The following is a 23,452-nucleotide window of genomic DNA, read 5'->3' on the forward strand; positions in this document are numbered from 1 at the left end:
GAAATTAGAAATATGCTCTTAACCTGCAACTACCTGTGGGTGGAGACATTTTGCCCATTTAATCACTACACAAGAACCAGAAAAAAGGCCTTGAGGCCTGTGATGTGGGGAATTGGGATTGAGGACCCCTTCCCTACTCCCCCAAACATAATGTTAGGACCCTCAAAAACTATTCCTTGAGTCCAAGGATTAGAAGTAATTTTCCTACTGGCAAAGGAAGCTGAGAAGTACATTTGTCTCTTCTAGACTGGGATTAGCACAGGAGAAAAAAAAAGAAAGCCCAAAACAACTTTTCCCAGAAATGTTGTAATTATTGACTTGGCTCTGATTTGAGCTAAAATTGATTTGTGGCTTGGAACCCCTAAGCCAAGAAATTACCATAAAAGTTGATTATAAGATGGTAATTTCCCTTGGGAGTCTGGCAAAAACGATCAAACAAATATATTGCTCAACGTCACTGAGTACACTCTCAACACAGGCCATACAAGATTCCCACAGATAAATGTCCTGCTCACAACCCCAAATTACAAACCTAACAGGAAACAAGCTATGTAAGAGCCACAGACACAAAATCAGCTATTCATAGATATCTATGAACTTGAGGTTAAGAATTGTCAGCTAGAGACTATAAACAAGTATATTTAAAATGTTAAAGACATAAAAGAATGAAACAGAACACGACCAAAGAATAGGAGGTAGGTTTGGAAAACAAAAATAGAAGTTAAAAATGGAAGATGACAATTAAGATAAAAAACTCAGAATCAGTTTAATAACAGATTAGACATCACTGAGAAAAAAATTAATATACTTGAAGATAAGTCAGAAGACATTACCCAGAATGCAACTAAGAGGGAAAAAAAGACAGAGAGAGAGAATACAAAAAAGAGGTTATGAGACAAGAAGAACAGATTGAAAAGTTCTAACAATGTCTAACTGAAATTTGGAAAAAAATGAGGCAAGGCAATAGTGAAGAGATTCTGACTGAGGATTTTCCAAAAGAAATATATAGAAATAAATTCACAGATTTAATAAGGCTAAGACATTTCAAGTAAAACAAACAAAAATAATATGTTCCTTAGCAAATTCTTGTGAAACCGCAGAATATTAAAGACAAAGAAAAGATCTTAGAGCAGAGTTTAAAAAGATTATTCTCAAAGGAGTGGCAGACTGACAGCTAATGTCTCAAAAGAAACAATGGAAAACAGAATAATATCTTCAATGTGCTGAATGAAAATAACTGGTAACCTAGGATACTATTTCTAAGAAAAATGTTTTTCAGAAATGGGGGTAAAACAAACACATTTTAAAACTAATAAAAACTGAGAGAGTAACACAGAAGACACTCATCCAAGAAAATTCTAAAGGATGAACTTCAAATAGAAGGAGGATCTGATATGTAAGAAGAAATGAAGAGAAACAGAAATGGTAAATATATGGGTAACGCTAAATGAACACTGACTGCATAAAACAATAATAATAATGTCTGATGAGATTAAAAACACAGAACTAAAGTATTGATAGATGACACTAACTTATAAATCAGGAGGGGTGGTGAATAAAATGAATCCAGTGTAAGGTCCCAGTATTATCTGGGCATAGGTTAAGATGTTGATTAATCTGAGATGTGATTCATATGCATGTTAGATTTTTTAAGGCAACCTCTCAATAACTGATAGAGAGTGTATACCTTCAAAACTAGTAGAGGAAAAGAATAAAATGATTAAAAAATAATCAGAAGATTTAAAAGAGGGCTTGTAAAGGAAGAAAAAAACCCACATAGAACAGGGATAAATAGTGGTTACACTAAAAATTACTGCATTCACTAAAAGATAAAAGTTGTCAAACTGATTTTAAGAATAAAGCAACCACATGCTGTTTACAAAAGACACGTAAAACATAGGCATCCAAAGTGCTAAAGGTTAAAGTATGACAAATGGTGCAAATTTTAACATAAAGAAAGCTAGGATAACTGTATTAATATCAAAGGCAAAAAGCATAACTAGAATTAAATAGGCACTTCACAATGTTAAGTAACTCAATTCATAAATATGTAACTTTAGTTGCTGTATCTAATAACATCTTCAGATTTAGATATGATTAAGTATCTATAAAAATAAAAGAAGATACAGACAAGTGTACAATCACAATGGGAGATTTTAATGCATCTCTTGCAGTAATTAAAAGAACAAGTATAAAAAATAGATATATAAATTTGAAAAACACAATTAATGACAAAATGGACATATGCAAAACAATGCAGTCCCAACAGAAGACTATATTCTTTTCAAACACACATGGAAAATTAAAAAATAAACCATATTTTGGGCTATAAAGCAAAAGTATGTACACATATAGACCATGTGCTCTGACCACAGAGCAATTAAGCTAGAAGTCAATAATAACAGTAACTAGGAATATTTCAAAGATTTTCCATATATTTAGAAATTGAGAAACAGTTCCAATAATTCATGGGTCAAAGAATAAATCAAAGTGAAAATTAGAAAAATTTTGGGGGCTGTATAATAGTGAAAACACTACATTTCAAAACTTGTGGGATGTAGCTAAAATAATCAGAGAGAATTAATAACTTTCAATGCTTATAAGAGAAAAGAAGAGGGGCTAAGAATTAATGAATTAAGCATTCATCTCAGGAAGTTAGAAAAGAAACATTAAAAATGTAGAAAGAGGGCTTCCCTAGTGGCGCAGTGGTTGCGAGTCTGCCTGCCGATGCAGGGGACACGGGTTCGTGCCCCGGTCTGGGAAGATCCCACATGCCGTGGAGTGGCTAGGCCCGTGAGCCATGGCCGCTGAGCCTGCACGTCCGGAGCCTGTGCTCCGCAACGGGAGAGGCCACAACAGTGAGAGGCCTGCATACCGAAAAAAAAATAAAAAATAATGTAGAGAGAGACCTTCAAGATGGTGGAGGAGTAAGAAGTGGAGATCACCTTCCTCCCCACAAATACGTCAGAAATACATCTACATGTGGAACAATTCCTACAGAACACCTACTGAACGCTGGCAGAAGATCTCAGACTTCCCCAAAGGCAAGAAACTCCCCACGTACCTGGGTAGGGCAAAAGAAAAAAGAAAAAAACAGGGACAAAAGAATAGGGACGGGACCTGCACCTCTGGGAGGGAGCTGTGAAGGAGGAAAAGTTTCCACTCACTAGGAAGCCCCTTCACTGGGGGAGACGGGGGGTGGCGGGGGGAAGCTTCGGAGCCACAGAGAAGAGCGCAGCAACAGGGGTGCAGAGGGCAAAGCGGAGAGATTCCCACACAGAGGATCGGTGCCGACCAGCACTCACCAGCCTGAGAGGCTTCTTTGCTCACCCGCCGGGGTGGATGGGGGTTGGGAGCTGAGGCTCAGGCTTTGGAGGTCAGATCCCAGGGAGAGGACTGGGGTTGGCTGTTTGAACACAGCCTGAAGGGGGCTAGTGTGCCACAGCTAGCCAGGAGGGAGTCCGGGAAAAAGTCTTGAACTGACTAAGAGGCAAGAGTCCATTGTTTTGGGGTGCGTGAGGAGAGGGGATTCAGAGCATTGCCTAAATAAGCTCCAGAGACAGGCACGAGCCGTGGCTATCAGCGTGGACATCAGGATGGGCATGAGACACTAAGGCTGCTGCTGCAGCCACCAAGAAGCCTGTGTGCGAGCACAGGTCACTATCCACACCTCCCCTCCCAGGAGCCCACCACTGCCAGGGTCCCGTGATCCAGGGACAACTTCCCCAGGAGAACACACGGCGCGCCTCAGGCTGGTGCAACGTCATGCTGGTCTCTGCCGCTGCAGGCTTGCCCCACATTCCGTGCCCCTCCCTCTCCAACCCGGCCAGAGTGAGCCAGAGCCCCCTAATTAGCTGCTACTTTAACCCTGTCCTTTCTGAGCAAAGAACAGACGCCCTCAGGCGACCTACATGCAGAGGCAGGGCTAAATCCAAAGTTGAATCCTGGGAGCTGTGTGAACAAAGAGGAGGATCCCACAGGAGCAGCAGATTAAGCCTCCACAATCAACTTGATGTACGCTGCATCTGTGGAATACGTGAATAGACAACGAATCATCCCAAAACTGAGGTGGTGGACGCTGGGAGCAACTGTAGACTTGGGGTTTGCTTTCTGAAAATAATTTGTTTCTGGTTTTATGTTTATCTTAGTTTAGTATTTACAGTTTAGTATCATTGGTAGATTTGTTTATTGATTTGGTTGCTCTCTTCTTTTTTTTAATATATATATATATATATATTTCCTTTTTCTGAGTGTGTATGTGTATGCTTCTTTCTGTGAGTCTGTCTATATAGCTTTGCTTTTACCATTTGTCCTAGGGTTCTGTCTGTCCGTGTTTTTGTTTTGTTTTTAGTATAGTTTTTAGCGCTTGTTATCATTGGTGGATTTGTTCTTTGGTTTGGTTGCTCTCTTCTTTCTTTCTTTTTTAAATTACTTTTTAATTATTATATTTTTAATAATTTTTTATTTTAATAACTTTCTTTTCTTTTCTTTTCTTCTCCCTTTTCTCCTGAGCCATGTGGCTAACAGGGTCTTCATGCTCCAGCCAGGTTTCAGGCCTATGCCTCTGAGGTGGGAGAGCCAAGTTCAGGACACTGGTCCAACAGAGACCTCCTGGCTCCACGTAATATCAAATGGCTAAAGCACTCCCAGAGATCTCCATCTCAACGCTAAGACACAGCTCCACTCAACAACAAGCAAGCTATAGTGCTAGACACACTATGCCAAACAACTGTCAAGACAGGAACACAACCCCTCCCAATAGCAGAGAGGATGTCTAAAATCATAATAAGGTCACAGACACCCCAAAATACACCACCAGACGTGTTCCTGCCCACCAGAAAGACAAGATCCAGCCTCATCCACCAGAACACAGGCACCAGTCCCCTCCACAAGGAAGCCTACACAACGCAGTGAACCGACCTTAGCCACTGGGGGGAGACACCAAAAACAATGGGAACTACGAACTTGCAGCCTGTGAAAAGGAGACCTCAAACAAAGTAAGTTAAGCAAAATGAGAAGACAGAGAAACACACAGCAGATGAAGGAGAAAGGCAAAAACCCACCAGACCAAACAAATGAAGAGGAAATAGGCAGTCTACCTGAAAAAGAATTCAGAGTAATGATAGTAAATATGACCGAAAATCTTGGAAATAGAATGGAGAAAATACAAGAAACATTTAACAAGGACCTAGAAGAACTAAAGAGAAAACAAACAATGATGAACAACACAATAAATGAAATTAAAAATACTCTAGAAGGAATCAATAGAATAACTGAGACAGAAGAACAGATAAGTGACCCGGAAGATAAAATAGTGGAAATAACTACCACAGAGCAGAAGAAAGAAAAAAGAATGAAAATAATTGAGGACAGTCTCAGAGACCTCTGGGACAACATTAAACGCACCAACATTCGAATTATAGGGGTCCCAGAAGACAAGCAGGAAAAGAAAGGGACTGAGAAAATATTTGAAGCGATTATAGTTGAAAACTTCCTTAATATGGGAAAGGAAACAGTCAATGAAGTCCAGGAAGTGCAGAGAGTCCCATACAGGATAAATCCAAGGAGAAACACGCCAAGACACATATTAATCAAACTATCAAAAATTAAATACAAAGAAAACATATTAAAAGCATCAAGGGAAAAACAACAAATAACACACAAGGGAATCCCCATAAAGTTAACAGCTGATCTTTCAGCAGAAACTTCACAAGTCAGAAGGGAGTGGCAGGACATATTTAAAGTGATGAAAGGGAAAAACCTACAACCAAGATTACTCTACTGAGGAAGGATCTTATTCAGATTCGATGGAGAAATTAAAAGCTTTACAGACAAGCAAAAGCTAAGAGAATTCAGCACCACAACACCAGCTTTACAACAAATGCTAAAGGAACTTCTCTAGGCAGGAAATACAAGAGAAGGAAAAGACCTACAATAACAAACCCAAAACAATTAAGAAAATGGTAATAGGAACATACGTATCGATAACTACCTTAAATGTAAATGGATTAAATCCTCCAACCAAAAGTCATAGTAGAGTGGCTGAATGGATACAAAAACAAGACCCGTATATATGCTGTCTACAAGAGACCCATTTCAGACCTAGGGACATATACAGACAGAAAGTGAGGGGATGGAAAAAGATATTCCATTCAAATGGAAATCAAAAGAGAGCTGGAGTAGCAATTCTCATATCATGCAAAATGGACTTTAAAATAAAGACTATTACAAGAGACAAAGAACAACACTACATAATGATCAAGGGATCAATCCAAGAAGAAGACATAACAATTGTAAATATTTATGCACCCAGCACAGGAGCACCTCAATACATAAGGCAAATGCTAACAGCAATAAAAGGGGAAATCAACAGTAACACAATCATAGTAGGGGACTTTAACACCCCATTTTCACCAATGGACAGATCATCCAAAATGAAAATAAATAAGGAAACACAAGCATTCAATGATACATTAAACAAGACGGATTTAATTGATATTTATAGGACATTCCATCCAAAAACAACAGAATACACTTTCTTCTCAACTGTTCATGGAACATTCTCCAGGATAGATCATATCTTGGGTCACAAAACAAGCCCCAGTAAAATTAAGAAAATTGAAATCATATCAAGTATCTTTTCCGACCACAATGCTATGAGACTACATATCAACTACAGGAAAAAATCTGTAAAAAATACAAACACAGGGAGGCTAAACAATACACTATTAAATAACCAAGAGATCACTGAAGATATCAAAGATGAAATCAAAAAATACCTAGGGCTTCCCTGGTGGCGCAGTGGTTGAGAGTCCACCTGCCGATGCAGGGGACACAGGTTCGTGCCCCGGTCCGGGAAGATCTCACATGCCGCGGAGTGGCTGGGCCCGTGAGCCATGGCCGCTGAGCCTGCGCGTCCGGAGCCTGTGCTCCACAAAGGGAGAGGCCACAACAGTGAGAGGCCCACGTACCACAAGAAAAAAAAAAACAAAACCTAGAAACAAATGACAATGAAAACATGATGACCCAAAACCTATGGGATGCAGCAAAAGCAGTTCTAAGAGAGAAGTTTATAGCAATACAATTATACCTCAAGAAACAAGAAACATCTCAAATAAACAACTTAACCTTACACCTAAAGCTATTAGAGAAAGAAGAACAAAAAACCCCCTAAAAGTAGCAAAAGGAAAGAAATCATAAAGATCAGATCAGAAATAAATGAAAAAGAAATGAAGGAAACGATAGCAAAGATCAATAAAACTAAAAGCTGGTTCTTTGAGAAGATAAACAAAATTGATAAACCATTAGCCAGACTCATCAAGAGAAAAAGGGAGAAGACTCAAATCAATACAACTAGAAAGGAAAAAGGAGAAGTTGCAACTGACACTGCAGAAATACAAAGGATCATGAGAGATTACTACAAGCAACTCTATGCCAATAAAATGGACAACCTGGAAGAAATGGACAAATTCTTAGGAAAGTACAACCTTCTGAGACAGAACCAGGAAGAAATAGAAAATATAAACAGACCAATCACAAGCACTGAAATAGAGACTGTGATGAAAAATTTTCCAACAAACAAAAGCCCAGGACCAGATGGCTTCACAGGAAAATTCTATCAAACATTTAGAGAAAAGCTAACACCAAACCTTCTCAAACTCTTCCAAAATATAGCAGGGGGAGGAACACTCCCAAACTCATTCTATGAGGTCACCATAACCCTGATACTGAAACCAGACAAAGATGTCACAAAGAAAGAAAACTACAGGTCAGTATCACTGATGAACATAGATGCAAAAATCCTCAACAAAATACTAGCAAACAGAATCCAACAGCACATTAAAAGGATCATACACCATGATCAAGTGGGGTTTAACCCAGGAATGCAAGGATCTTCAATATATGCAAATCAGTCAATGTGATACACCATATTAACAAATTGAAGGAGAAAAACCATATGATTATCTCAACAGATGTAGAAAAAACTTTTGACAAAATTCAACACCCATTTATGATAAAAACCCTCCAGAAAGTAGGCATAGAGAGAACTTACCTCAACATAATAAAGGCCATATATGACAAACCCACAGCTAACATCGTTCTCAATGGTGAAAAACAGAAAACATTTCCTCTAAGATTAGGAACAAGACAAGGTTGCCCACTCTCAAAACTCTTATTCAACAAAGTTTTGGAAGTTTTAGCCACAGCCATCAGAGAAGAAAAAGAAAGAAAAGGAATCCAAAGTGGAAAAGAAGAAGTAAAGCTGTCACTGTTTGCAGATGACATGATACCATACATAGAGAATCCTAAGGATGCTACCAGAAAACTACTGGAGATAATTGATGAATTTGGTAAAGTAGCAGGGTACAAAGTTAATGCACAGAAATCCCTTGCATTCCTATACACTAATGATGAAAACTCTGAAAGAGAAATTAAGGAAACACTCCCATTTAGCACTGCAACAAAATGAATAAAATACCTAGGAATAAACCTACCTAAGGAGAAAAAAGACCTGTATGGAGAAAACTATAATATACTTATGAAAGAAGTTAAAGATGATACAAACAGATAGAGAGATATACCATGTTTTTGGATTGGAAGAATCAACACTGTGAAAATGACTCTACTACCCAAAGCAATCTATAGATTCAATGCAATCCCTATCGAACTATCAATGGCATTTTTCATAGAGCTAGAACAAAAAATTTCACAATTTGTATGGAACCATAAAAAACACCAAATAGCCAAAGCAATATTGAGAAAGAAAAATGGAGCTGGAGGAATCAGGCTCTCTGACTTCAGACTATTCTACAAAGCTACTGTAATCAAGACAGTTTGGTACTGGCACAAAAACAGAAATATAGATCAATGGAACAGGATAGAAAACCCAGAGATAAATCCACACACATATAGTCACCTTATTTTTGATAAAGGAGGCAAGAATATACAATGGAGAAAAGACAGCCTCTTCAATAGGTGGTGCTGAGAAAACTGGACAGCTACAAGTAAAAGAATGAAATTAGAACACTCCCTAACACCATAGACAAAAATAAACTCAAAATGGATTAAAGACCTAAATGTAAGGCCAGACACTATAAAACTTTTAGAGGAAAATATAGGCAGAACCCTCTATGACATAAATCACAGCAAGATCTTTTTTGACCCACGTCCTTGAGAAATATAAATGCAAAGAAAAATAAACAAATGGGACCTAATGAAACTTAAAAGCTTTTGCACAGCAAAGGAAACTATAAACAAGATGAAAAGAGAACTCTCAGAATGGGAGAAAATATTTGCAAACGAAGCAACTGACAAAGGATTAATCTCCAAAATTTACAAGCAGCTCATGCAGCTCAATATCAAAAAAACAAACAACCCAATCCAAAAATGGGCAGAAGACCTAAATAGACATTTCTTCAAAGAAGATATACAGATGAAGGATACTCAACACTACTAATCATTAGAGAAATGCAAATCAAACCTGCAATGAGTTATCACCTCACACCGGTCAGAATGGCCATCATCAAAAAATCTACAAACAATAAACGTTGGAATGGGTGTGCAGAAATGGGAACCCTCTTGCACTGTTGGTGGAAATGTAAATTGATACAGCCACTATGGAGAACAGTATGGTGGTTCCTTAAAAAAATACAAATAGAACTACCATATGACCCAGCAATCCCAGTACTGGGCATATACCCTGAGAAAACCATAATTCAAAAAGAGTCATGTACCACAATGTTCACTGTAGCACTATTTACAATAGCCAGGAAATGGAAGCAACCTAAGTGTCTATCGACAGATGAATGGATAAAGAAGATGTGGCACATATACAGAAAGGAATATTACTCAGTCATAAAAAGAAATGAAATTGAGTTATTTGTAGTGAGGTGGATGGACCTGGAGTCTGTCATACAGAGTGAAGTAAGTGAGAAAAAGAAAAACAAATACCCTATGCTAACACATATATATGGAATCTAAAAAAAAAAAAATGGTCAGAAGAACCTAAGGGCAAGACAGGAATAAAGATGCAGACCTACTAGAGAATGGACTTGAGGATACGGGGAAGGGGAAGGGTAAGCTGGGACAAAGTGAGAGAGTGGCATGGACATGTATACACTACCAAATATAAAACAGATAGCTAGTGGGAAACAGCCACATAGCAGAGGGAGATCAGCTCGGTGCTTTGTGACCACCTAGGGGGTGGGATAGGGAGGGTGGGAAGGAGGGAGATGCAAGAGGAAAGATATATGGGGACATACGTATATGTATAACTGATTCACTTTGTTATAAAGCAGAAACTAACACATCATTGTAAACCAATTATACTCTAATAAAGATGTTAAAAAAAAGGAATACTTATACTAGAATAAAGTATTAGTTGTTTATCTGAAATGCAAAAGAAAAAATAAAACCTAATGAGAACATTACAGGAGATGAAAGATCAATATTTCCCATGAACATCGATGTCAAAATCCTAATCGAAACACTAGCAAATCAAATTTAACGATACACAAAAGGCATGATATCATAACTAAATGAGGTTTACTCCAGGAATGTACGAGTGGGTAAACATTTGAAAATCAACAATATAATCCACCAGTGTACTGAAAAAAAGGAGGAAAATCATATGATCACTTCAACAGATGAAGAAAAAGCATTTGATAACTTTCAATATCATTTATGAATGATAAAAACATAGCGAACCAGGAATGGAAGGTGACTGCCTTAATCTGATATGTAGTATCTACAAAAATGCTACAGCTAACATCATATTTAATGGTGAAATAGTACAAATTTCACTCTGAGACTGGAAACTAGCCAAGGATATCTGCTATTAACTCTCCAATTCAAAAATTTCCTGGAGGGTCTACCCAATGCAACAAGACAAAAAGAACCACCCCCCACCAACTGGAAAGGAAAAAATAAAACTATCATTCTTTGCGGTTTATAGGTCATGAACCTAGAAAGTCCAAAAGATTCTACAAATTACTAGAATTTATAAGTAAATTTAGAAAGGTTCTAGAATACAAGATCAATAAATAAGAAGAAATTGTATTTCTATATCTCAGCTGTTGCTGGCATTTGAAAGATGTGTTTTACAATAAAAAAATACATAAAATGCATAGAGATAATCTAATGAATAACATTCAAGTCCTTTACTTTGAAAACTAAAAAATATTTGTGAGAGAATTAAGGAACATACCATGACCATGACTAGGAGATTTAACATTGCAGAGATATCAATTTTCTCTCAATTGATCTATAGATTAATTTATATGTAATTAACTTACATAGGTTCCATATTAAATATATAATTATTCTATATAGAGTTCATATACATTAATTTATATAGAAATGCAAAGGCTGTGAATAGCAAAGACAAATCACAAGAAGAAAAACAAAGCTGGAGGACTTACACTGCATGGTAAGACTTAAACTGTGGTCATTTTGTTCCAAGGACAGAAACACCAATGGAACAAAATAAAGTCTGAATCAGACCACACATATACAATCACCTGCTTTATGTCAAAGTTTACCTTGCAGCATAATAGAGAAAGAATGGTTTCAACAATGGTACCAGGGCAGGTGTGTAAACATACGGGAAAACGGACTTTCACCACATGTCACACCATATATAAAAGTTATTTTTAGGTGGGTTGTAGATTTAAATGTGAAAGGCAGGAGTTTTTATCTTCAGAAACCTGGGGTAGGCAAAGATTTCTTAAACCAAAATAGAAGTTCTCGAAGTAAAGAAAAAAAAGGTAAATTTAACTACTTTAGTATTAAGATCATCTGTTCATTAAAGTGTATCAGTCAGAGAGTAAAAGGGCAGCCCATAGAGTGGGTGGAGTCTGTGATACACATCTGATAAAGGACTCATATTCAGAATGTGTAAGGAATTCCCACAAATCAATCAAAAAGACAAAGGTAAAAATGGGCAAAATCCTGAAAAGGCACCCAACAAAAGAGGATATTCAAATGGCCAGTAACATGAAAAGGTACTCAACTTTATCAGCCACCAGAAAATAGAAATTAAAGCCACTATGGGACTACCACACTTCCAACACAGTGACTAAAATGGAAAGACAAAAAATGTGGGTTATCCAGAACCCTCAACAGTGGAAGAGCGAAATGGTACATCCACACTTCAGAAAACTATTTGAAAAACTGTTATAAAGCTGAATATATGTAAATCCTATAATCCAGCAATATTGTAATAGGGAAGAAACTTTGTGTTCTATTACAAATGAATCACTAAAGGGATGTTTCCTCTAAGCTTAAATTATACATAATGGCCCATCTCTGCGAACCCTGCCTCCCAGGTAATGAGCATTAAGCTAAAATACCTCTGTTTAGCTCACAGGAAACATCCTGACCAGGCCCACCTGTGAATAACTGCTGGAGGAAGAAATTAACACCTCCCCTCCGGAGGCTGATGGGAACCAGGAAGTGTTTGACTTTACTCCCTTCCCTTTTAGTATAAAAGAAGCCTGAATTCTAACTCAGGCAAGATGATTTTTGGGACGCAAGTCCACCATCTTCTTGGTTACCTGGCTTTCCAATTAAAGTTGTTATCCCTTGCCTCAACAATTCATCTTTCGATTTATTGGCCTATTGTGCTGAGAGCAGTACGAGCTTGGACTCCGTAACAATACCACTCCTAGGTATGTATCTTCAGAAACATATTCATGTGTTCACTGAAAACATGTACAAGAATTCCATAATGACACTCTTTACAATAATCAAAAATTGGAAACAACCCAACTGTTACGGACTGAATGTGTTCCCCCATATTCGTATGTTGAAGCCCTAACCCTGGTGTGGCTATATTTGGAGATGGGGCCTCTAAGGGAGTAATTAACGTTAAATGAGGTCAGAAAGGTGGGGCCCTGATCTGAACAGGATCAATGTCCTTGTAAGAGACACCAGAGAGCTCATTCTGCCTCCCTTTCTCCCCCGAGGGTCTTTCACAGGAAAGACCACATGAAGACAAGAAGGTGCTTGTATACAAGCCGGGAGGAAAGCCCTCACCAGAAACGGGATCAGTTGGCACCTTGATCTGGGACTTCCAGCCTCCAGGACTGATAGAAAATATATTTCTGTTGTTTAAGCCACCCAGTCTGTGGTGTTTTATTATGGCAGCCCAGATTGACCATGACACCAAACGTCCATCATAATATGATGGATAAATAATTTGTAGTATGTGCACAAAGGCACATCTTGTTCTATTGCACTTGGCTTTAGTGAGCTTTTTACAAACTGAATGTTTGTGGCAACACTGCATCAAGCAAGTCTGTCAGCATCATTTTCCAGCAGCATTTTCTCTAACTGTGTCTCTGGGTCACATTTTGGTAATTCTCACAATATATCAAACTTTTTCATTATTATTATATTATTACAGTGATCAGTGATCTTTGATGTTACTACTATGACTCATGAAGACCCAGATGATGGTTAGCATTTCTTTAGCAATAAAGTATTTTTAATTAAGGTATGTACATTGGTTTATTAAATGTGCTGTTGCACGATATAGTATAAACATAACTGTTATATGCACTGGAAAACCAAAAAATTCGTGAGACTTTCTTTGTTGCATTATTTGCTTTACTGTGGTGGTCTGGAACCAGACCCAAAAAATCAGAGGTCTGCCTGTACATTGCAACACTAATTATGAGAAAAAATAAACTATAATTACACTTAACAACATGGATGCACCTCTCATACCCCTCAGGGACCAGGAGCGCCCCTGCTCCCCCTGTCACTTCTGAGCCATCTCTCCTCCCTCCAGACTTGCACCCTCCCTCTAGGGACCCACACCAGCGACATGCCGGGCATACTTAGCAGCATCAACTTTCTGTCACTGCCCCTCAGTCCTGGAGATGTGGGACCTTGGTGCAGGGACTGCCGGCCACCTCATCCCCAGTCACTTCCAGAGATTTGAAGGAGTACTTCTTTTCAGTGGTGTCCCCAAACACGCTTAATCCTTGCCCCCAGGTTGCTGTATGTCTGTACTGCATCATGTACTCCACAGGCCCTCTGCAGGTGTGTCTACCTCTGGCAGAACTGCATCTCTGTGCCAGGCTTGGGCTCAGGGTGGCTGATACACACTGGGAGATGGGGTCTGCCTCCCATGTGCTGATGGGAGGACGGAGAGAAAGTGTGACCTGAGCTTGAGGGAGACAGCGTCATTACACGAGGTCAGGCGTGGGGCTGTCCTGCCCAGAGGGAAGGGAACGCACTCCCGTAACTTACAGAAGCCGCTTTATCTGACCCCACTCTCATCCTCCAGAACACAGATTTCTTCTTTTCCTTCCCGTTCACCTCACGATCTGAGATCCTAATGTAACTAGCACTGTCTCCCCGCAATGATTCAAGGCTCTCCCTGGGGCTTCTGAGAAATCAGGGGAAGCACGTACATTTCGGGGTGGGAATACCACCTGAAAAGGTGCCCCTTTAATACAATTCAGACAGTGTTCTTGCCCAAATTCTCCTTCTAAGCCCCCTCCTCTTCACCACCACGCTCACCTTCTAGAAAATATGTCCCAGGGCTGGTCACCAATGTGTTCCCAGGTCAGGGAGAGGATGCCTTGGAAATCAGCATGTGTGTCAGATGACACTTCATTATCTTCAAAAACTTAAGCACTAATTAACTGCTCATATATGTCAAATAGGGCACCCCATGAAGCCAGGCTTAACCAGACAGAATCTGCTCCCATCAGACCCTAAGCCCCCTCCTCCAGGGGGGCTGTTTCCCCACCTTGCCCAGGACTCTGGACACAGGAGGGGAAGCACGGTGGTGTGAATTCACCAGCACCGCATGTTTCATCTCGAAGTAATCTTGCACACTAGAAGTCATCCTTCATCTAGAAGGAATCTCCTACACCTAGAATTAACCTTTTGTGATCTGAGAATTAATGCCATCTTCAACAAGCCATCTTCCCTAGACATGCTACCTTTCATTCACATTTCTTATGGGAAATTTATCATTTTCTAAATATCAATTCAGCCCACATATCCAGTCACACTTTTCACATAATTGAATCACAACAAGACTTAGTTATGTGGCTAGGGGATGGAAGGCAAGATTTTAGTGGTTTGATTTAAGTTTGGTCCTGGAAGTTAAGACTCTTACCCAGTTGAGAGCATTCCTGGGGCTGTTAGTCAGCTGTGGCTACTATGGAAGATCACCCAGCTATGGTAAATGCCAGCACCTTCCAGCCTCTGGAGAACAAAAATGGCCCAGTGCTATTCTAACATCTCCAGCTGGATCCAGAATGGGATGCCCAAGATAAAGGATTTTTTGCAGGAGAAGTGGGATTGAGAATATGGTTCAAAGTTCCTATTCCAAGCTTGGACAGGGTGGTAGTTCACATCTCCCCACACAATGACTTCATTTAAGAACAGAAAAAAAAAAACATGGGAATGAATACTGTGAATGTTAAAAAACAAAAAAGAAATCTTGAGCTCCTACAGAGATGAAAATCAGATGAACATCACTAAGGGAAGGCTGTAGTATTACGTAGTGGTGAGGGGCCATTAATCACTTATTCTGCCTTTTCCAAGTAACATGATAATAGGACCACTTAATTTGGGTGGTTACTGCATAGTTTAAAATAAGATGTCATATGTATCACAATGTTCATTGCAGCACTATTTACAGTAGCCAGGACATGGAAGCAACCTAAGTGTCCATCGACAGACGAATGGATAAAGAAGATGTGGCACATATATACAATGGAATATTACTCAGCCATAAAAAGAAACGAAATTGAGTTATTTGTAGTAAGGTGGATGGACCTAGAATCTGTCATACAGAGTGAAGGAAGTCAGAAAGAGAAAAATAAATACCATATGCTAACACATATATATGGAATCTAAAAAAAGAAAGAAAAAGTTCTGAAGAACCTAGGGGCAGGACAGGAATAAAGACACAGACATAGAGAATGGACTTGAGGACACGGGCAGGGGGAAGGGTAAGCTGGGACAAAGTGGGAGAGTGGCATTGACTTACATACACTCCCAAATGTAAAATAGATAGCTAGTGGGAAGCAGCCACATAGCACAGGGAGATCAGCTCGGTGCTTTGTGACTACCTAGAGGGGTGGGATAAGGAGGGTGGGAGGGAGACACAAGAGGGAGGGGATATGGGGATATATGTAAACGTATAGCTGATTCACTTTGTTGTACAGCAGAAACTAATGCACCATTGTAAAGCAATTATACTCTAATGAAGATGCTAAAAAAGAAAAGATGTCATTTTGCTTGTCACCCATGAAGACACTTAGATGAAAGAAAACAATGGGACAATTCTCTAGCAGAAAGATGAGCACATTTTTGCCCTAAATATGACCCTGTGATTCCCTTTAATATCCCTGCCCTTCTGCAGCCACCCCACACACCCAGCGCCACTGACCTCCCTTCTCTGGGCATCACTGTGCTGTGCACGTGCTTCTGAGATTTCCTCCAATGGGACTGTGATGATTTGCTCCTGGTCTGTCTCCCTTATGTTTCTGCCCATGCTCCAGACTCCCTCATCCACCTGGTACCCAACAGTGCACAGGGCTGTGTCAGGGGTGCTGTGGGAGGCCCCTACGATGGGCATATCCTTCCTGCAGATTTCATCCCACACTAACTCCCATATCTGCATCCTTAGCCCAGACTGTTCCTGAGCTCCACACCCACATTTTCAACTGGACAGCAATTTTCCAAGTCTCACCAGGATCTCAGACTTTGCTTCTCCATCCCCCCCAACCCCTCCTCCAAGGGTCTGCATCTCTGCACAGCACCACCATCTACCCATGTGCTAAAGGCAACATTTTCAGGGTCACGCTCGACTCCTCTCTTTCTGCCATTGCCCCATCCAATCCATCAGCAAGACCTGCAGGTCTTTCCTCAAAACTGATCCTACCTTCACATCTAGCTGCTTCTCATCACCTCCACTGCTGCCCCCATGGCGCTGGGCTAACGCAGCAGCTGCCCACCACGCTGTTCCTGCTCCTTTTTCCTCTGCAGAGTCCACTCTCAACACGGCAGCCAGGACGTGTCAGTGTGAATCCAAACATGTCACCACCCCTTCTCAAAGCCCTTCCGGGGCTGCACAGCCTCCCTACTGTGAACCCCAAGGCTCAGGAGTGTTCCCTGGCCCCTGTTACCATTCTCTCACCTTCCTTTCCAACCCCTCCAGTCCTCACTCCATCCGCTCCCGTGTCCCGCCTTACTTAAATGTGCCAAGGCTTTGATGGTGTCCATGGCTCATTCCTCCCTGCCCTCAAGAGCCCTGCCTCGTGCTCCCTCCCTCCACTTCAGAGCCCCTACCTCGTGGCCTCACGCCATATTGATGGCCCACCTTGTCACCTTTCTTCCCCACTAGAACTTCATCTCCATGAGCGCAGCAATTTCACCTGCGTTGTTCGCAGCGATGGGACACCCAGCACCTGGGTGGGGTGTCTGTGAGAGCGCAGGTCAAGCTTGCCTTGGCTGAATCTGTCTTGGCAGCTGTCCTGCCTACGACTTTAAGATGGAAGGAAGTGAGGCTCCAGGGGGCCACTCAGCTGATTTGGGATAAGGCGGGGCTGCGCTGACTCACATGAAAACCTGCACATTTTAGGGCCTCTCTGCCAGATTTGCTCCAATCCAACTCTCCTCCCGTGGAGACAGACTCAACACCACAACTCAGAGGTGTCCCCACACTTTCTGACGTCTAGACCTCAGTGTCCCGTGTGTGCAGTAACTGCTGTATGCAGACATGCCTCTGCCTTTGGATCCACGAACTCGCTGGAGCATCAAACCATCTCATCCACACTGTGGGGGTGTCCCAAAGGGGTGCCAGATGTTACTTTCCAAACTGAGAGACCCATGATCTCTGCGTCTTCTTACGTGTGAATGCAGCAGGATAACCCGGTTGAGAAACAAATGCTTTCTTGCATTCTCATCTTCCTTCCTCTCTCAGGAGGTCAGCGGTTTTATGTCCTGAAAATGTGGCCCTCCTGTTGTCCCCAACTGTCATGGGGTGGGAGTACGTCATGCCCTCCGGGGTTTTAAGGCCCGAGGAGAATGGCACTCCCTCTCCTGTGGGTTCTGTGGGAGGTGAAGCTTCACTACTCGATACACAGACTCCTCAAACAGGTGGGGCTGCCCACGTGCCTTGGGGAGCTGGAGGACCATTCTGGATACCCGCCCTACGCTGGACTCCGAGGGAGTGGAGCTGGGTCCCTGGGAGGGACAGCTGGACCATAGGCAACACAGGCCATCTTCTTGGCCCATTTTCTTTCTTTTTTAAAAATTTGTTTATTTTGTTTTTGGCTGTGTTGGGTCTTTGTTGCTGCATGTGTACTTTCTCTAGTTGCAGTGAGCGGGGGCTACTCTCCGTTGCTGTGCGCGGGCTTCTCATTGTGGTGGCTTCTCTTGTTGAGGAGCACAGGCTCTAGGCGCGTGGGCTTCAGTAGTTGCAGCATGTGGGCTCAGTAGCTGTGGCATGCGGGCTCTAGAGTGCAGGCTCAGTAGTTGTGGTGCACGGGCTTAGTTGCTCCACAACATGTGGGATCTTCCTGGACCAGGGCTCGAACCCGTGTCCCCTGCACTGGCAGGCGGATTCTTAACCACTGCACCACCAGGGAAGTCCTTGGCCCATCTTCTGGACCACATGAGCCCTGGGTTCCCATCCAGCCCCCGGGGAGGGGCACGTCCCCCACCCTGAGGCCCTAGGACAGAGTTTACATTTCCTTCCAAACACAACTTGAATTATGTCTTGAACAAGTAGATATTTTTCTCTAAAATTTTTTTGACATCTGTATTTCCATCTCCCATGAACACAGTAAATAATATTAATTATCAATGGTTGATTCACAGCGAGCTGAGCGCTAATTACTGGACGGAGGAATGGACACGCTACACCTGGCCACAGTGAGCAGCTTTCTCCCTACTGTTCCTCGGTGGAGCTCCGTCTGCCCCACGGAGAGTGACAGCAGGGCCCAAGGGGCGCAGCCTGGGCCACCTCCCAGCGCCTGGCCTCCTCACTCAACCGGGGTGGGGGGCTGAGCAGGACTCGCCGGCCTCAGCCAGTATCTCCACCAGGATCTGGCACGGAAAGAGCCTGAAGGATGATCGGGTCTACCGCTTAAAGAGAAGTTCAGAGAAGTTGATGGACGGTGGTGGTGGCAGGGGGAGAGGAATGAACGTGTATTCTGCCCTCTGTGATTTTCCAGTCCTCACCTTCCAGTCCTCGTTGAACCCTGACGGTCAGACCCTCCTTGCCCAGGATCACATTCCTGAAGGCCGGGGCACCAGTTGGCCTCCCCAAGGCCTCCTGCGGTACTGATGGGGTGCTGTCCGCAGCCCCGGGTGGGCCACCCTGCTGTCCCTTCTCTCCATCCTCTTGGCACGTGACGGAAATAAGGTACTGTGGGCGAATGTAGCATCTTAACTCCTTAAGTTTGGGTTTGTAAAAGGTGTTTTCCAAAATTGGACAGTTAGGGTAAAATAGCACCCTTTGCAAATGCTGGTCTGGAAGGTAAAATGTAAGTGATAAAAACTAATATGTGATTTATGGAAAAAACCCCACAAGAGACCTTCCAAAGGAGCAAGGGCTCTTGCTGAGCATGACAAAGCTGGAGGAAAAGGCTGGCACGGTGGAATCCATGCCCTTTACCAGGACTCGAGCTTTAGTTTTTATTTTTTAAATATTTATTTATTTATTTATTTGGCCGCATCAGGTCTTAGTTGAGGCATGCAGGATCTTTTGTTGTGGCGTCTGGGCTTCTCTCTAGCTGTGGTGCATGGGCTTCAGAGCGCGTGGGCTCTGTAGTTGTGGTGCGTGGGCTTAGCTGCCCCGTGGCATGTGGGATCTTAGTTCCCCCACCAGGGATGGAACCCGCGCCCCGTTCATTGGAAGGCGTATTCTTAACCACTGGACCACCAGGGAAGTCCCAGGACTCAGCTTAAATGAGGCAGCAATTACCGGTGCTACTGGCAACGCTTGGGGCTGAACTTTGGCAAGGGCTCGGCTGCCGTACCCTTCAAGAGAAATTAGCTCACGAAATATTTTCTTTCTTAACCTATACCAATTTTCCCTCCTCTATGAATAGTGACTCTTTGGTTTAAAATATCTCATCTGAATTACTCTCAAAGAGTCATCTTTAAAATAACCAGCCTCCAGAAGGAGGGCTTTAAGATTGCAGGTAATCTAGAGAGGCTGTTTTATGTTTGTCGATCAGTAAAAGACCTGGAGGTAAGACAGAGCCAGGTGTGGGTGTCGGTCTCTGGGTTGCTTTTGGCAGCTGTGCAGCAGCCGAGAAAATGATTTTTCCGTGGTCACAACATCAGATCCAACACAGTTATCAGGATTGCAGATCCTGTTCTCAAAGCAAACACGCCACAGGTGAGGCCCCCGAGCCCTGTGCTGAGACCTGACCGCCAGGTTGCCTAGCACAAGTAAGGCCCCACTAACCACCGTCCCCTCTTTACCTGTGTGGATTTTGTGTCCCCACGGGAGATGCACAGGGGCCTGAGAGGAAGGGCGTAGAATCCTCTACATGCATGTCTGAGAACCCCCTGAACGTGTGACTGTGCAAAGATTTACAATGCAAATGATTATGAGTGAGAAAGGGGCCGCGCTTCTCAGGAAGAACCAACATCTGTTGCAGAATTTGTTTGGAACTAGTTATTTTATCCTTAGGCACTTCAAAGAAGACAAGTTTTGGTTTGCTCCCTGAATCTCATCCTCATCAGGATGTCAGCGAAACATTAAGGAGAGGGAAGAAACCAAAGTCAAATTTTATGTTTCCTTAACCTGGAGGCTGGGGTGCCGGTGAGGGTGGGAGAGAAGCAGCTTGGTAGGGCACGTGCCATCTAACAGCACAGCCTCACCAGGCTGGCATCCGTCTTCTCCAAGTCTTTGCAGACTGGAGCACTGAGGCTCAAAGAGGTCACCTAACTTGCCTGTGTCCACAGGAATTGACAGGGTCTCTTATTTCTCTCCAAGCACAGGGTCTTTCTTATCTTTTGTTCCGCACCCAACTGGGGGCCAGGGATTGGATGGGAAAGGAGAGAAGTAAGGCAAAGCAGCCTAGGGTTCTCTTTGTAGGGGGGCTGACCTGGCCAGGCTGTATTAGCGACAAAGGGAACACTCAGGAGATCTGGGCACCACGTGGTCCTTGCTCCACATCCACCGGCTCCAGGCTAGGGCCGGGCAGGGCCCGCAGGCACCCGAGCCCGACAGCGTGTGGAGCTGGATCGCGCATCCCTCTCACCGCCGCCCCTCCTCCCGACCAGGCGGACCTGCCTGGGGGGTACTTACCCGCCTGCTCCAGAGCCACCATTGTCGCCTGCTCGATCAAGTCTCGCTCCACGAAGCTCCGGAAGTCCTCGCTGTACACGCTCAGGTCCGGCAGCTGGAACGTGTAGATGGGCATCTCCAGTGGAAACTGCTCGTTGCTGCACTCGCTCGCCACGTGGGACCGCGCCAGGGACACGATGGCTGAGCTGGCGTGGGAGATCCCGCGCGAGAGCCGCTTCTCTGTGGGGGTGGGGGGAGGGAGACGAGGGGGGTTGAGAGATGCAGGCCTCTGCATGAGCACTCGACACATCCCACACGTGTGCACACGACACACGCGCACACATGCTCACACACGCGGATGTACACACGACACACATCCCACATGTGACCATATACACATGACACACCCCACCCGTGCGCACACATACACGTGCACGCACACATGTCACACACGTGTAAACACACATGACACACTCATGCGGCGCACACACACACCACACACAGAGGCACACCCATGGACACCCATACACCCATTACCCGCCGCACCAGCCCTGCCACCCCCCCAGTGTTCTCTGTAGGCCTCCCTCATGCTGGGCTAACGTCACCACAGCCTGGCACATGGCACTTAGTCATGAAGCCGCTTAGAAGGAGGCTAAGCGTAAGTCCGCCACACAAATGCTCAGCATCCTTAAAGATCACCAGACTTGCTTCCTGGGTCTTAAGTTACATGGAATTCAGCTCAACAGAGCTGCCCTCCTCTGGAATGAAATGCTACACGGGGGACTGCCTTTGTTTTTATGCATTTATATATTTTTTTTTTTCTTTTTTTTTTTGTGGTACGCGGGCCTCTCACTGTTGTGGCCTCTCCCGTTGCGGAGCACAGGCTCCGGACGCACAGGCTCAGAGGCCATGGCTCAGGGGCCCAGCCGCTCTGCAGCATGTGGGATCTTCCCGGACCGGGGCACGAACCCGTGTCCCCTGCATCGGCAGGCGGACTCTCAACCAGTGCACCACCAGGGAAGCCCGCATTTATATTTTTAAAGTGAGAAGCAATCCACTCGGCTTCCTCCACTGAGGCTTGTATTTTAAGATAGGTCACCTTTATTAAAGTTACTCTGGGAGACAGGAGAAGATGGCGGAGGAGTAGGACGCGGAGATCACCTTCCTCCCCACAAATACATCAGAAATACATCTACACGTGGAACTGCTCCTATAGAACACCCACTGGACGCTGGCAGAAGACCTCAGACCTCCCAAAAGGCAAGAAATTCCCCACGTACCTGGGTAGGGCAAAAGAAAAATGAAAAAACAGAGACAAAAGAATAGGGACGGGACCTGCACCAGTGGGAGGGAGCTGTGAAGGAGGAAAGGTTGCCACACACTAGGAAGCCCCTTCGTGTGCAGAGACTGCGGGTGGCAGAGGGGCGAAGCTTCAGAGTCATGGAGGAGAGCACAGCAACAGGGGTGCGGAGCGCAAAGCGGAAAGATTCCCGCACAGAGGATCGGTGCCGACCAGCACTCACCAGCCCGAGAGGCTTGTCTGCTCACCCACCGGGGCGGGTGGGGGCTGGGAACTAAGGCTCTGCCTCGGAGGTCAGATCCCAGGGAGAGGACTGGGGTTGGCTGCGTGAACACAGCCTGAAGGGGGCTAGTGCGCCACGGCTAGCCAGGAGGGAGTCCGGGAAAAGTCTGGAGCTGCCGAAGAGACAAGAGACTCTTTCTTCCCTCTTTGTTTCCTGGTGCGCGAGGAGAGGGGATTAAGAGCGCCGCTTAAAGGAGCTCCAGAGACGGGCACGAGCCGCGGCTATCAGCATGGACCCAGCATGAGACGCTAAGGCTGCTGCTGCCGCCACCTAGAAGCCTGTGTGCAAGCACAGGTCACTATCCACACCTCCCCTCCCGGGAGCCTGTGCAGCCCGCCACTGCCAGGGTCCCGTGATCCAGGGACAACTTCCCCGGGAGAACACACAGCGCGCCTCAGGCTGGTGCAACGTCATGCTGGCCTCTGCCGCCGCAGGCTCGCCTGGCATCTGTACCCCTCCCTCCCCACGGCCTGAGTGAGCCAGAGCCCCCGAATTAGCGGCTCCTTTAACCCCGTCCTGTCTGAGCGAAGAACAGATGCACTCAGGCGACCTACATGCAGAGGCGGGGCCCAATCCAAAGCTGAACCCCAGG

At 43.9% G+C, this 23,452-nt stretch overlaps 1 protein-coding gene across 1 annotated transcript in view; it reads right to left on the bottom strand.

Moving 5' to 3' along the window:
- Positions 1 to 23,452, bottom strand: part of LOC114903852 (OTU domain-containing protein 7A) — a 201,514-nt gene that overhangs the window by 71,003 nt on the left and 107,059 nt on the right. The window contains exon 5 of the mRNA XM_029237114.1: positions 21,299 to 21,517. Coding sequence (XP_029092947.1) covers positions 21,299 to 21,517 — 219 coding nt within the window. The remainder of the gene's footprint in view (positions 1 to 21,298; positions 21,518 to 23,452) is intronic.

The sequence above is a fragment of the Monodon monoceros genome, unplaced genomic scaffold (assembly GCF_005190385.1).
Source record: "Monodon monoceros isolate NGI ecotype Baffin Bay Population unplaced genomic scaffold, NGI_Narwhal_1 Super_Scaffold_21, whole genome shotgun sequence".
Classification (NCBI taxonomy): Eukaryota; Metazoa; Chordata; class Mammalia; order Artiodactyla; family Monodontidae; genus Monodon; species Monodon monoceros.